This window comes from Sphaeramia orbicularis, chromosome 13 (genome assembly GCF_902148855.1).
Source record: "Sphaeramia orbicularis chromosome 13, fSphaOr1.1, whole genome shotgun sequence".
Classification (NCBI taxonomy): Eukaryota; Metazoa; Chordata; class Actinopteri; order Kurtiformes; family Apogonidae; genus Sphaeramia; species Sphaeramia orbicularis.
The window spans coordinates 46,003,840-46,019,399 of NC_043969.1; the positions used below are offsets into that span (position 1 = coordinate 46,003,840).

The 15,560-nt window shown below is 40.8% G+C and overlaps 1 protein-coding gene across 1 annotated transcript; it reads left to right on the forward strand.

Moving 5' to 3' along the window:
• The first annotated feature begins 1,415 nt into the window (after positions 1-1,415).
• On the forward strand, positions 1,416-14,020 carry fam222bb (family with sequence similarity 222 member Bb). Its single transcript, XM_030151962.1, has 3 exons — positions 1,416-1,535; positions 7,081-7,208; positions 10,072-14,020. Exons 2-3 carry the CDS (start codon positions 7,127-7,129, stop codon positions 12,060-12,062), a joined length of 2,073 nt encoding a protein of 690 aa, XP_030007822.1. The 5' UTR covers positions 1,416-1,535; positions 7,081-7,126; the 3' UTR covers positions 12,063-14,020.
• The last annotated feature ends 1,540 nt before the right edge of the window (positions 14,021-15,560 follow it).

Sequence of the window (15,560 nt, forward strand, 5' to 3'; positions counted from 1 at the left end):
AAGCCAATACATAAAATGTCAGATGAAAATAAAATAGAGAAATAAATAATTTTGGGGCCACAAAGAGATAAAGAAAATGTACGTAGAAAACACTGCAAAAAAATAAATGCAGGGATAAAAATTAAAGAAGGACAAATATAAATAAGGACGAAATAAATGTTATGGAAAATGACATGTTAAAGTACGTAACAAGGGTTTTTAACACAAAATTCAATTAAAATGATTAGAAATGACTATACAAAAAACCATTTTTGTCACATTTTACAGACTTCATAGAAAATGCCTTTTATTTTTTTTTTGTATCGTTTATTGGCACATGAATTAATTTATCGAGCCTTTTTTTATATTATCTGTATATATAATTAAATATGGCAGGTCCAGTCCTCCATATTTGTCCAGTATCCTTACATTTAATCAACAAACTATCATCCCATAAGACTTTTGCCACGTCTACCTCTCCTTCTTCAATCCATTTGTCAGCACAAACAAACCTATCTCACTTGTTATTCCCATCCTTAAATTTAACCACGACCCTCAGCTCATCTTCCTTACATAACTTTTTTTTTTTAATTGGAACTTTAGAACATACAATACAATATACAAACTCTTATAGGGGACATTTCAATAATGCCAAGAGACAAATTCAAAGTATATAAGGAGCATGTAAAGCAACAAAAAAAAGAACAAATGAAAAAGGGAGCTACAAAACAAGTATAATATAAAAGAATAAAAAAACAAACAAAAAAAAAAAAAACAGTGGAGCAAGACTAAAAAAGTCAAAACAACAAATGTTGCTTAATTTTACCATGTAATTATTTTTTTTGGCTGATTTATGAGACTTAGTTTTTTGAAGTGATGTAAAAACAGTTTGAATTCATTTATGAACCAACTAAAGGAGGGCTTAGAATTTTTTCCATTTACTACAATGAATATGATATTTACACAAAAGAATAATTCTATTAATAAGATCGGATATAGACAAATTCAAATGATCCCTAAAAATAAAGAATATCAACAGTATCAAGCAACGGTACATCATCTATTTTAAGTGACAACCACTTCTTACTGTCAAACCAAAATTCTACTACTTCCCTACCTCCTTCATTAACTTCATCCTGCTCCAAACACCTTTTCCTTCTTCCATATCCATATCTTTGACTGTTAAAAATCTCAAAATCCTCATCCTCCAACCAACACTAGCACTTTCTTCCATTCTACTATTCAGACACAGTCACAGATCAGATTTTGCATAACTGTAAAATATATTTCACTAGGGATATGAGATAAACCTTGCAGATTCAAACAAACCGCCAACTGACACCTGTCTTTTTTGAAGCAGGCGTTTGACATAAACGCCTAAATGCAGAGCTGGGGTCTTTCTCTTTGCGCACTGCGCATGCTCGGCAAATGTTGCTGCCGTAGCCAGACAGCAGCACGGAGCTCCAACACACTGGGGATGATCTGTTCAATAAGTAAAAAATATCAGCATCTCATCGCCACAAGATGAAATTTCCTTACTCGTAGATTCTTGAGGAGTAAGTATATTTGTCTTTCACTCGGGTGGCGTCGGGGTTTTTCGTCAGTGAAAGGCTGAAGTTGTGTGAGCAGCTGGCCTGGTCACAATAAGCACAAAGAGGCTGCTTATTTGTTGTGGTGCTTCAGTGGAGCTAACCCACTGACCGATCTAATTCCTCCCGTTTTCACCCATACAGGCCGAGCCCCGCGGCCCTGTGCTCAGGCCTGTCTGCGTTACTTCTTCCCAAACTTTAAATCTCATTTCAGAGCTCGGTGCTACCGTTAGCATGTTGCTAAAGTCTACAACAGATGAGCAGCTAAGGGTGGGCTGCTAGACACTGAGCTAACGTAACCGAGCAGCCTCCAAGTTAGCCCAGATTAAGATAAGACTGTGGTAAAATGTGATTCGACGTGTTGAACAACAAACGACAGAAAGGTTACGTTAGGTTGAAGCTGTAGACAATGGCTCAGCTCCACCCGGAGACTGTGACCTGTGTCTGGAGAAAAGGTCACATTTTTTTCACTGCGCATTAACTGGGATCACTTTCCTTTGGTGCTTTTCAAAGTGCTGACCAGTATGTTCTTTGTCATTATAAGGGTTAGATGCAGCAACCAAGCCATTCTGGGCATCACCGATGCCAAGTTTATGGGAAATGAAAGTGAAGATCATCAAAACTAACTGAATTGACGTTTCCCAGACATAGGCTAATGTATGCAGTTAGCCTCCCCGTGCACTTAAGCAAGTTGTTTGGATGCAATTCCAGTATAGTATAAATTGCACACAATTATGTATTTTAATGAGAAATGTGCAATGTTCTTGTGAGATTAACCACTAGATTCTGCAGCTATCAACAGCATCTGAGTATCTGAAAACCAAGGGAAACCATGCTCATCTGGTGTGTCTCTGAATGATGTATGTGAAAATTTCCTGTGTTCCTCTCCAGGATCGTGTAATCCATCTTCCTTTTGTACCAAACTTTCAAAGAATAATTGGATTGGACTAGATTACTGTGATCCAAACTTTTTAAAGATGACTAAATCCTGGTTACATCTTGATTAGATAAGTACAGGATGCAGAACTTGATAGTGATCAAACTGTGTACATATGAATGTTTTCATTCCATTGTTCCCTGGAATGAGAAGTCTTGAGTTTCAGTTTCAGACCCTCTTGACTAAATGAAGACTTAATTTAAAAAAAAAAAAAAATGGATGGACATGCACAGTTCAGTAGAGCATTTTATAAATATTTTGTATACAGTCCAATTTCAGAGATTCATCTTAATCAACTTTACTGTCTGTACTTTCTGTCTTTTAATCTCCAGTTCAAATTGTGGAAAAAAAGCTCCTCCCAAAAAAAGTAATTTAGGGAAAATGAAACAGGACAAACTTAAGAAGGATCCAGAGGGACAGGTCCCTCTTGGTAATAAGTGTTGTGCCCAGAAGTGTCCACATCTCACATGGACAGGAAATGAATATTGAAAATATACACTGATGTTCAGGAACACCAAGCACCTCTGACATGAGGACATGGACAACAAGGAGAGGACACTGAATCCAGAGGTCAGCTGATCATAGGAGTGACATAGCCAATAGAATAATAATGGTTTATAACAGGAAAAAGACAATTAATTGGGTGACATGACTAAACGTGAGGCGAAATTTTGTCAGTGTCGAAAATGACCTGTTTTTTGACATTTGAAACTGGATAATAAACTGGATAAGTTTGGGTAAGCCTGAATATGTAAATTGAGATAATAATTAATACGTATAGATCAATGAAGAGTCAATGCATAGAGTGTAGTCAATCAAACTGGAATTAATTAACTGTATGAATACTGAAATTATGTGTGTGACCATTGAAGTGTACTTTAATGTTAACAGAAAGTACCACTAAATGTTTTTACCTTCCTGGAGTAAAACCTAATCTCTGCAGTGAATGTAATGCAAAAACTTTCATTATTGCCCAACTTAAACAAGTCAGCATTGATGTCCTTCATCAGTGGGAGTGACACAGGAATGAGTCATTTACTGTCTGCGAATCATTGATGAATCTGCAAAATGAGAGTAAATCAGAAACAAAACCTCATTAAGTTGGTCAGCGTGGGGTTTTATTCAGCCAAGCAGTAACTCTCAGGGTATGGACCTAGAAAAAGTGCAAGATATCTCCAATGGACATTTAGAAAGTGAAATGAGTTAAAGCCAGACTGGTGATTTAAAGGAGCATTGTGGATTAGAGGCATTCAAGTAGGAACCAATGGGGTGAACAATGAAGGGAATGTAAAGCACCAAAATCTGCAGGTCCTTTAAGGTCCATTTCAGGCTCCAACAGTCAGTAGACCCCATAGACCCCCATGTTAGAAAGTCCAGACATAAACATGTTTACAGCCTGGTATGAAAACCGTTTGGAGCTCTGTGGCTAATTTTAACATTCCTGGCAATTTAGAGGAAATGAATTATTATATAACTGGGCTGTCTAAACATTATTAAGCCTTAAACTTCAAGGTGTGGTTGCACTGGGCTGGTTGACGGGTGTCATCTGTGTTCACAGAGTGAGCTTAGAGTGACGGCTCGTTCAGCTGTGTTAAACTTTCTGAGCTCCTGTTTATTTAATACAACACATTCCTATCTGACAGGCAGTTCCAGTGAAGCTGTGGTTAGATGTTAGTCTGGTTCATTGGAGGTACTCTACAAGAATAAGACTAAATATTTTCATAGTGCAGTGGCAGGATCGTCATTCTCCTTCCTGTCTCTATATGTGTGTTATTGCTATGAAAGTCCTCCTCACTATATAAAAGAACAAAAGGCTCTGAGCTGCAGCTACATATTGAAAATATCAAATATGGACAAAGACACATGTCATATTAGGTATGTCATATGTAGGGATTTAGTCATTTTAACAACACAATGCACTTCCTCATGTGCATGTTTCACCTAAAAACACAACTTTTCTCCAATATTTTTTTGCAAATTCAATGATCAAGTATCCTGAGCTCAGGAACCCAGAGGACTTTTACCCCTGTTCCACAGATGGTGGATACCAGACCTATCTACTGCACTGATATAGAGCTGTCAAAGTGTGGAGAAAGATGTGGATTTGCTAGACCAGCTAGATGTTACGCAAGGATGTTGTCATGCACATAGCATTTTTGTTCTGTTTCACAAAGTTTCCTGCTAAATTACAAAACCAGGAGTTAACATGACTAAGCTACATTATGAAATACAGTCACAGAAAAAATTATTAGACCATCAAAAGTCGTCAAAAACAATGGTTATGCAATCAAGTACTAACTCATGTGTGCATCATGTGACTAAAACAGACAGAGAAGAAAACATGGAATGCCTAAAAGCACTGTTTTTGTCAGTACAGTGCCATAGATATTGATGTAAAAACTGAAGTGATTTTGGTTATTATCAAGAAAACCATAGAAAATGGATAGACATCAGCTCTGAAATTAAACTACTATGAGCTATTTGTGGTGTTATCATTATACAGGGGTTGGACAAAATAATGGAAACACCTTCACCTCAAGATGATAATGCCCCAATCCATACAGCTAGAATTGTTAAAGAATGGCATGAGGAACATTCTAATGAAGTTGAGCATCTCGTATGGCCGGCACAGTCCCCAGACCTCAACATTATTGAGCATTTATGGTCAGTTTTAGAGATCCAAGTAAGATGTCGATTTCCACCGTCATGGTCTCTAAAAGAGTTGGAGGGTATTCTAACTGAAGAATGGCTTAAAATTCCTTTGGAAACAATTCACAAGTTGTATGAATCAATACCTCGGAGAATTGAGGCTGTAATTGCCGCAAAAGGCAGACCTATACCATATTAAATTATATTTTGTTGATTTTTTAAGATGTTTCCATTATTTTGTCCAAACAAATGTGCCTTTAGTTGTACCAGGCATTAAAATGAACAAGAAATTGAAGAATACAAGGGGTGGTCTAATAATTTTTTTTGCGATTGTATATTATATTGTGGCAGGATGAGGAAACACAGGAGCCAAAGGCAAGTTTGGGCTTTATTCCTCAACTTCCAAACCAAACTGACACAGAAACAACAGTTCACCAGAAAAACTCTGAAGTGCAAACCATGCCTCTTAATGTCCATCTTCATATCATCTGTCATCTAGCATTCTAATTGATGTTCACGTTAACTAAAGTTGAATCTAGTATCCAATTTTATTTATCATGCGGCTAAAATTACTAAGCAACCTAGCTTGATGTTTAATGTGACTTTTTGAGGTCAGTGTTTTTAGTAAATTAGGATTACCATGGTGAGCTTCACCCTTCACTGTAGAGCTTGATTGATATGGGATTTTTGGGGCCGATACCGATTGTGGGGGCCTAAAAAAAAAAGCCGATATCCAATATATTTGCTGAGGATAGCAGTCTGTGATTGTCAAAGTGAAACTGAACACACTTTACTATTCCTCTAACTCTCCAGACAGGCACTCAGGAGCAGAGTGACCGAATCTCAGGGCAGCAAAAAAGTTAATACATCGGTTACATATTGACAGATTCAGAAAACTTTATTTATCCAATATGGGCAATTCATTTGCAGCGCACCACAGACATCAGTCAACATTCAAAGTGCAATGTGACATACATGAATCAGTATACAAATACAAGATAGGTCATCGGAAGGCAACTACAAATAGATATATTACATAATCAACAATAAATAAACACTAAATACCAATGCACTCTGAAAGACCCTGTTAGTTCTGCTAACATTAAAAAAAATCTATAAAATGAGTGCTGTCAGAGTTTAAAAGTATGACAGCTGAAGGAATAAAAAAAAATTGGAATATCTGTTGGTTCTCCTCTGAGGTGCATGGTAGCGCTGGCCTGAAGGCATCAAAGCAAACTTCTTGGACAACACATGGTGAGGATCGCTGATGATAGTTTCTGCTTTCCTCCCCACCTGAAGCTCCCAGAGGAAAGACGAGTCTCTTTGTCTGACTCTGATGATCTTGGAACATGTTTTTACAACGGTGTGCAGGCTGGTCTTGTCTTGATGTTGATTAATCGGTGATTCGCTATTATCGGGCTCTACTTCACCGTTCCATATCTCCACCCTCATGTCCAAATATAGTCACTTCAGTTTCGGCAGTAACTTCCAAAATGTTTAACTGTATCTTGAAAAGAGGGGACGTCACATAGGTTTTGTCCAATTTTTTTTTAGTTACAGTTTGTGACTAGGACATCTTCACATTTAATGAAACATGTTCTAATAAAACACACAACAATTGGCTATAGTCCGCCATAGGACTGTACCTGATTTATTTTCATTAGTGGTCATTAGATATTCAGTATGAGTGAGCTTGATTTAATATTCAGTATACATCACACTGTATCTGTGCTGTTGGGTTCTGGGAACAACGAGACTTTTTGCCTGTCCATAGCTGTTCAGTTCTTCTACACGCTGGCATTTGCAGAAGGTCAAACTGTGCTCGTGTGAAAACAGGCGATAGCAAAATCATTTCACACCGATGTAAGTGTCTATCTGCGGATGACTTGTGGCTGCTCTGTGTGTGTGTTTTTTTTTTTTTCCTAGTATGGTGAGGAGAAACTGTCCCATGCTGCATTAGCGGATTATTGACATGCTGGCCTGTCTGCCGGCATCTGGTGACTCTACCATCCGACTTCTCTCGTGCACGCAGATGAACACTGGACTTCAGAAATGTAAGTACTGCCCTCCACCATTTTGTGATCGCAATTTTTGCCTTTCAATGCGATCTTTTATGCGACTGTGTCTAAACATTGAGGTGTGAATCCTCCCTGGTGTGATGGTCACTGCATCTCAATGTGTCATTTCTTCACTCTTGTGTATTGTATTTTATTGCTGGCACGTTTCCATTCTCATCAGTTACATAAAAATTACATTCTTTATGGCTGCGTGATTTTAACTCTGTGTGAAAATAGCTCATGTAGGTTCTCGAATTCAGTGTAAATACACTTAATTATAGAAAGGGGAGATGGGGAGCTCTAATTGCTGGCATCTCTCTTGAGACTGGAGACGACTTCTCAAAGTGTTGGTGTACAGCATCGACATAATAATATGCTTTTTTATGTAATTTAATGCACCAAAGAAACAGTTTGATGTCAGAAACATTTGATTTCAGTTGCTGAGGATCATTGTAGGTAATTGCATATAACTTGAATTACTTACCGATATTTTCCATAACACACTTTGTGCAAGAACCATTTTTGCACCATTAAGCTAACAGCTAACATTAGCAAACAAATAATGTTCTGAGTCCGCACCATTGGATACATTTTTTTTTTACTTCAAAGGAGTGATGTTTTGCTTTTTTAAATGGAATTATGCATTTTAAAACATTTCCCTGTGGTTTACATAACCTGTAAATGCTACGCTTGGGTCTGAATTCTTCTTTAATTAAACTCCACAGGCCCACCTTCAACTCTAGTTCTGACTAATGACACGAGACTGGTCGTTTTGAGCGCTGGCCCTTTAAATCCAAATGAGCCACTTCACGCCCCACCCCCTCCAAGTTGTTAACCGTGCTTTCTGTCCCCTTCAGCTACTTGCGTTCGTTAATACAATCAACAACTGAACATTTTAGGTAATCAGCTCAAAGTTTGGATATATTTTCAGTTTTTACTTCAACTCCTGCTGCTGATAAACAATTATGTCGTACTAGGAGAAATGTTCAGTGGAAGTCTTGACCTTATATGTGCAAATGTCATGACGTACTAGTGATAAAACGTAACAAATTAAGCTGGAATTAAAACAGGTTGTAGAAATCCACTCGATTTTTGCAAGAATGAATATAAAGATAGCTTTGCAGCACCTGGAGCGTTCAAACTATTAGGGTCCAAATACACAAATAAATGAACCAAAGACTAATAAAAGTGTGTTTAGCAAAATATGACCCCTTTTACTACTGATAACAGTAATTGTGGGACGTTTCTACCCTGGTGCTAGTCTTTTATCGTTTATTAACTACTGTTGGCTCTGATGTAAAATGAAAATAAAGTCAGTTAGCATAGGTTATTATATTTTTAGTCTTAACTGTAGAGTTTAGAATCAGGATTTGTCTGATTTCAGGCTTTGTTTGGTGTGTTTCCCGGTGTGTCATTCAACATAAAGCCAATTCTTGACACATATCACGGTTCATGGATCACTGACCAACTCATCGACCTTTATTTGAAGCAGATAATCATGTGTTTTACACCTGGTTTTGTAGTTTCATGCAGCCGTGTTGATACATGTTTTGCTACTTGGCTCAAACTGATTGAATCTGAGACTGAAGGCTTTTTCACACCCGAGAGTCTGATTCAGCAAAAGTCATGTTTTTTATACCATACACACATTTTGTTTTTAGACTTATTTTGGTGCCGAACTAAACCCACTAAACACATTTGCATGATATAAATACATCCTGTTGTCATTGTCGTTCTTATCTGTTTGCTGCATCTCTCTGTACTTGACTCGGTTTGGTTTGTAGACTGGCGGCGTCTGACATCAGCTTGTTGTTCATTTGGCTCATTTTTAACTTAATTTGTCTTCCATCCGTTTTTCTTCTTGTGTTTTGACAATGATGGCTTTTGGGAGCTTCCTGTAACTGGTCTGAATGTCCAAACATGCAGAAAGTGTTTTTGCACAGAGCATAAAACCACGGTTCAGTTTGACCAAAGACCAGCAGTTAGGTCCACGTTGTCCTCTAGGGAGGTTTCACACCTGCAAGTCAAACTGAAGAGTCTGAAAGTCCAGACCAAACAAAATGGGTGTGAAACTCAAAAAAATCAAAATTAATCCCCCAAGTAAACCTTATATTTTGTAAACTCTTTGTCTCTAACCTTTTTGATAACATGTACTCTTGTTCCCTTACATTCTTATTCATTGATCCAACTTTCATCCTCTGCTTTAACTCTGTTGTTATGCTGCCATCGCTCTCATTTGCGCTACCTTACTTTTACGTTTCTATCTTACTTACTTACGTTTTACTTTATTCTTACAAAATTCATAAAGTACAACTGTTAATCATCATGGATCTTGCTCCACTGAACAGACTTGGTCCTTTTCATTGTATGTCACTTATTTTGGCTACAAAACATCAGAAGCTGGTAAATCATGTGTTCTGCAAAGCTAAAGATGACATCCTCATTCATCCTCTTTGATAAAATATTCAGTTTACCATCAACAAGGTGTAGATTAACTGGGAAATATTGAAATTAAGGAGATGTTATCAGAAAATGTTGTCTTTTTTCTGAATTAATTCATTGGTGATTAATTTAAAAGTTAACAGTTGATCAAATTGTTGTGGCTCCACACTAAGCTGTCATTCAGTAGGAAGTCGGTTTGGGTCAGAACCGCAAATGAGAAACAGCTGAACTGAAAACAAAAGGACACGAGCAAAATGACAAATGCTTCACACCATTACAGGTTTCAGATTATTTCTTTTATGGCTCCCATTAGTTTTGTTGTTTGATATTCAAGAAGTTTTAATCATATTGGTTGTACATCACTGCTTTTCACGAGACTCTTCGGGGTTTTTTTATTCTGATTTTGTCCACATTTCAGGGGAAACTACACAGAAGATGAGATCTGCCAGCTATCCAACCCCAGCCGAGTTGGATGCCTATGCTAAGAAAGTTGCCAACAACCCTCTGACCATTCAGATCTTCCCCAACAGTGTCAAAGTACCTCAAAGGAAGCACATTCGCCGCACAGTCAACGGGCTCGACACGTCGTCGTCCAGCCAGCGTCACAGTCCCTACCCCTCTCAGGTCAGCGCCAGTGGAGGCCTGCTGGCCGTTCTCCGAGCGCCTGTCAAAGGCATTGTCAAAGAACCAGACGGAAGCCGAGCTCGACAGCTCCACAAAGCAGTCATGAACCCTCACGGCGCTCCGTACGCCGCTCAGAGCACTTTAAACCTCCCACAGCCCCCTTCTCACATACAGGACACGTCTCAGCCCACGGCCCAGGCTGCACAGAAGCAGGGCATCATCCCCCCCCAGGCGCTGCAGCAGCAGACCATGACTCACCCAATGGGTTTGCAGCAGCCGCAAACTATGCCTCACCCGCAGGCTTTACAGCAGAGGAACATGGCTCATGCTCATGCTCTGCAGCGGCAGCAGAGCCTGTCCCAGGTTCAGACTCAGCAGCAGAGGTTGGCTCACCCACAAGGCCTCCAGAGGCAGCAGAGTGTGCCTCTTACCCCGGCTCTGCAGCAGAGCCAGTCCTGTCCATCAGTTGTCCCACAGCAGCATCTTTCTCATCTACAGACACTAAAGCATCAGACGGCACCTCCACAGGCTTTACTCACCCAGCAGGGCGTGACTCAGGATCTGCGACACATGCCTGATGGGGCTCAGCTTCTGAACCTGCAGCACTCCCAGGGCCTGGTGGGCTCACAGCCCCATCCCCAGGCTGTGGGTGCAGGACCTCCTGCCATGCCCAGCAGCCTTCAGCAGCAGCCGCCGCCGCCAAGCGCATACGGACCCCGAAAGCTCCCCGATGCAGACGCCCCGCCGAACGTAACTGTATCTACCTCCACCATTCCGCTGTCCATGGCGGCCAGTCTGCATCAGAACCGGCCCAGTGACCTGAGCAGCATCGTGCACCAAATCAACCAGCTGTGCCAAGCGCGGGCCGGCATGGGCGGCACCTCGGTCTGTGAGGGCCAGATCGCAAACCCCAGCCCAATCAGCCGCAACCTGCTGATCAACGCCAGCTCCAGGGTTTCCTCTCATCACCCGGGTATGGGCGCCTGCCTCATGGTGGGACCACCGGACAAATCTACGGCTCAGAACCCCAGTGTGGCTCTGCATTCACAGCCCAACATCCCTGCTCCCAATAGCATGCATGCGTTTCACACAGACCCGGAGAAGATGCAGCAGCAGCAGCAGCTTCAGCACCACCTACATCAGCAGAAACAACAGCAACAGTTACAACAACAGCAACACTTACATCAACTCCAACAGCTCCAGCAGCAGCGCTCCTGGCAGCAGCATCAACTGGCCCACATGCAGCAGCCTCCCGAGGGTGCCCACCCCTGCAAGAACCCGAGGATGGAGCCTCCAGCTGAGTGTAACTTCCCACCTCAGACCCTCAACTACCCCCACAAGCTGCCCAGCACTGCACAGTCGTTCACTCTAAAACACCAAGCAGAAAAACCACCACAGCAGCGGCCCTCGTCCCCTGTTAACTGCCCCGTCGGCTCTCTGCCTTACATGAACGGTCACTACATGCAGCGACAGTGGGGCAGCCTCCCACCCGCGGCTGCCAACAACAACGGATCTGGTCCTCAGGAACTGCCGCCGGCTTTCCAGGGAGGGCAGCCGGCCACAGATCGCATCCCTGGAGCAAAGTACCGGCCGGGGAAAGAGGATCCAATTGGCCAGTCTAAAATGATGCCTGGCATGGATTTCCTGGGTGGTGAATTCCAGATTCCCAGCTTTCGGGAGCAGAACCTGGACGTGATGGAGAAGATGCACAGGTCGGCTATGGGCCAAGTCCAGGAGCCCAGCAACGGCGGAGGCGTCCACGCTCATCACCCGGGCTACAGATAAAAGCATGTGCTTCTCCTCACTTTGGTGTGTTTTGAGTTCGCTTCTTTCAGCTTCTCTGGTTTGAGATCTTGCAAGTGATCAATTCCATTTTATCACTTATGAACTTGATTTGAAGAGCCACCACGTTGCGATGTTTTAAAGTATTCCTCAGGTCTTAAGCCATGTCGTACCTATGTTGCAGATGAAGGCTTTTTGAGATTGTTGTTCCACTGTTTGCAGAATCTGTTCATCACTGGCATGGATTTGCTGCTCTGTACATGTATATACATATATATTCAACAATATTCAGTTACAGCTTATATTATTACAGTCGTCACAATGCTTTTCCTAGGTTGACACAACTTTTATCAGCATTTGTGGCCTTAAAACTGCTCAAAGGCGAGATTTAGGATGTCAGTGTGTAACGTTAACATTTGCAGTTATTTATCCTCTTAACAGGTTTCTGATCCATTTCAATAAGAAGGTAATGTGTTTATGCAATTAATATGACTGTTGAAAAGATAAACTGCAGGAGCTCCCTCATGTAGTTGGGGCGTTAATGGGCCAAAGAGCCGCGACTCATCTATCAGGAATACAACATGGCTTTTGAACTGCACTGTGAGTAGTCCAGGTGCACTGCTTCATGGGTGAACGCAGTGTGCAAAACAAAAAAGCTAGCTATCGCTGTTGAGCAGAATTTTGGTTAAAAACAAATCAAAACCAGCATTAGCAAAAACAATAATATCCTTTATGTAGTTTCTCTAATGTTTGGAAAGTCTAAAGTGCCCTGTTTTTAATAATTTCTTTGGTAGTAGTTGATTTCTTACTGTTTTTTTTGTCATTCTGTAGATGGTCCTACTTGAATTGTAGAAATGACTTGTAAATGTTCTTGCCGAACTTCTGGCAAAATGAGCTGTGGTTCCATTAGCCCCCGATTTGTCTACAGCTAATGTGACGCAGGATCCCATGGTTGTAAAAGAAAGAAGGTTTAATGTATGTCAGTATGTGAAGAGAAAATTGATCACTTGCAAGCTTGCAAGTTGTATAAATAATGCAAGCCGGGGAGGTGTTTCAGGCCCTGTTCACAGCTGCAGGTTTCATGATCTGATCACAGGTACGAGCTCTAAGCACAGATCCAGTTGTATTCAGAGGTGGTTGCGTATGTTCAGGATGAAAAGATGGCGTCCTCGGTAAACAAACGTACACTAGTGGTGGCTTAAAGACCATAGACATGTATCATGATTGCTCCTCCACCTTCGTTCCAAAAGGAGGTAAAGGATATCAGAGGATCAACCCGTCAGTAAAGTATATGTCATGTTAGAGTCAAAGGTTGAAGTTTAAACGGCTACTGATATATTAACTTACAAGAAAACATCCCACCTTAAATTTCAGCTTCAAGGTGCACTAGAAAAATGTGATTTTTGCAAATGCGTCACAAATAACAAACCCATCAGAGGACTGAGTAATGAACAATAACAAAGCCAGTCTGTTGAATCCCCATGAAAAGGATAGTGGAGCACTACTTTTTCAGGATTATCATAGTGTTGGTAAAGATGGACACCTTGATGACCCTCCAAATGTGAAGCCAGAACATCTCTATCTCCCCCTGGTGGCTGACTGCAGTATGTCACAGAACACTAACGATGGGATTTTAGGCAATTAACGTAGATCTTGTGGGATTTGTGTTTGTGTCGTCACCTTTCTGAACAATTGGTTTTTAATAAGTTATTTTACTTCTGCACAGACGCTGGCTCCAAATTCTATCCCATAGGCATCATGGCAGGTCCAACAACTGGACGATTCTAGCTACAGTTGTACATAGTGGGAGTAAACGGCAGCATGGTGTCCATATTTACATTTAGCCGTAACTGATAGCTAACACATAGGTTGTCTACAGAGAACGTTAAGGCAAAACAGCTAAATTAGTGAGCAGGATTAGTCATCAAAAGTACTTATTTTCCATGCAATGATCATTAAGATTTGTGGGTTTGAAACTTGGCACTTTTTGCAGGCTCCAAAATCTCTGCAGTAAAAGAAAGCTTGCACAATAGATTAACTTGTTTATTTGCTTATATTTGGGAAGTTGTCACTAGTCGCTTTTCCATTGGACATCTGTGCAAAACTTTACCGATATTTACTAAATATCGAAAAAACAGAACAGCGTAATGTTGGTTTTTCCATTAAATCACAAGTGTGATGATTTGTTTATTATCGCGAGATGACCAGAGAAGTCATTCCATAAACATGGCGACGAACATAAGTATCGTGTTGATTCATTATTATTATTATTATATATTACCCCTCTATTCCGTACTAAATTAAAAAATTATTAGGTTTGCTGGTGTATCCACACATACCGCGCCATGTTTCTTTTTAAAACTTTTGTTCTTCGCTTCTTGTAACGTCCGTCAACATCTGGTCTGTTTTATTCACGTGACTCTAGTTGCGTAAAAAGGTCTTTCCATTGTAGTTGTGCGTGATATACCAATTGCACTATGCCCGAAAAACCACCTCTTGCCAGTGCAAAAAGTTTTAATCGAAAAATGAGAGTTTTGGCGAAATTGTTGTTTTTCCATTAGGTAAATTTTTATGCGCAAGTTATATTTGCGCAATTTGAGGGTCAATGGGAAAAGCGACTATTGATTAGATTGATGTAGGGACCAGTTGACGGAACACGAAATATTTAAAGTATAATGCCACCGATGACCACTAGATGTTCAATGCAGGCAAGAGCAGCACTTCCAGGATTCATTCTGGTCTCATGCACTTCATTTGGATCCTCTAATAAATAAAATAGATAAATAAATTGAGTAGGTCTTCTGTAAATTATTGCTCCTTCAATAAGATTTCAGGTGATGTCTGCCGTCAGACTTTCAGAGCTACTGTGACACAAACTAAACATACTTTTGCCCTGACAACCAACTGTGGCGTCAAATGATTTTACAGATTGCAAGCATTCAGTATTTGCTTATCTATCATGCCTTCTGTTCCCTTAGCTCCACCCCTTTTGTCCAAATATGGCTCTGGGCTCCAGAAAACTCAACATGGCCAAAACGTGAGGCTTTAAATAAAACATCGCTGAAAACCCACTGGGTGACGTCGTAATAGGGTGTGAACGTTCCAACTTGGAGCTGACGACTTATGATCGGATCATGAAAACCCTACATCAGAACCGGGTCCGAGCAGGGCCTGTATCCCCCTCAAACACCACTTTACTACTGTAACGCAAGTGACCCGACGTGGTGTGGCCGTTCTCCCACCGCCAACCTCACCCTCCGATGTACTTCTGCTACCTATAAATCGAATCTACCAACATCTACTGCAGGTTATGTCGTGCTAGATGTGTCTAGTGTGAAGCTCTGGACCCATCTTCCTCCTTTTTTTCCCCCTCTAGTTTTATCTGGGCGTATACTGCTCTGCTTTCCTCAAGCCTTTTGGAAAAAGCCTTAAATGACACAGTAGTTCTCCTCCTCTTAACACTCAACTGACTTTCTTTGCCAGGATAAGAATTTAATCATG

What these genes read in the sequence shown, in the direction of transcription:
- fam222bb (XM_030151962.1), top strand. Translation starts at nt 7,127, where the DNA reads ATGCTGGCCTGTCTGCCGGCATCTGGTGACTCTACCATCCGACTTCTC. An exon ending in GAACACTGGACTTCAGAAAT is followed by an intron (nt 7,209 to 10,071) that starts GTAAGTACTGCC and finishes TCCACATTTCAG; the next exon opens with GGGAAACTACACAGAAGATG.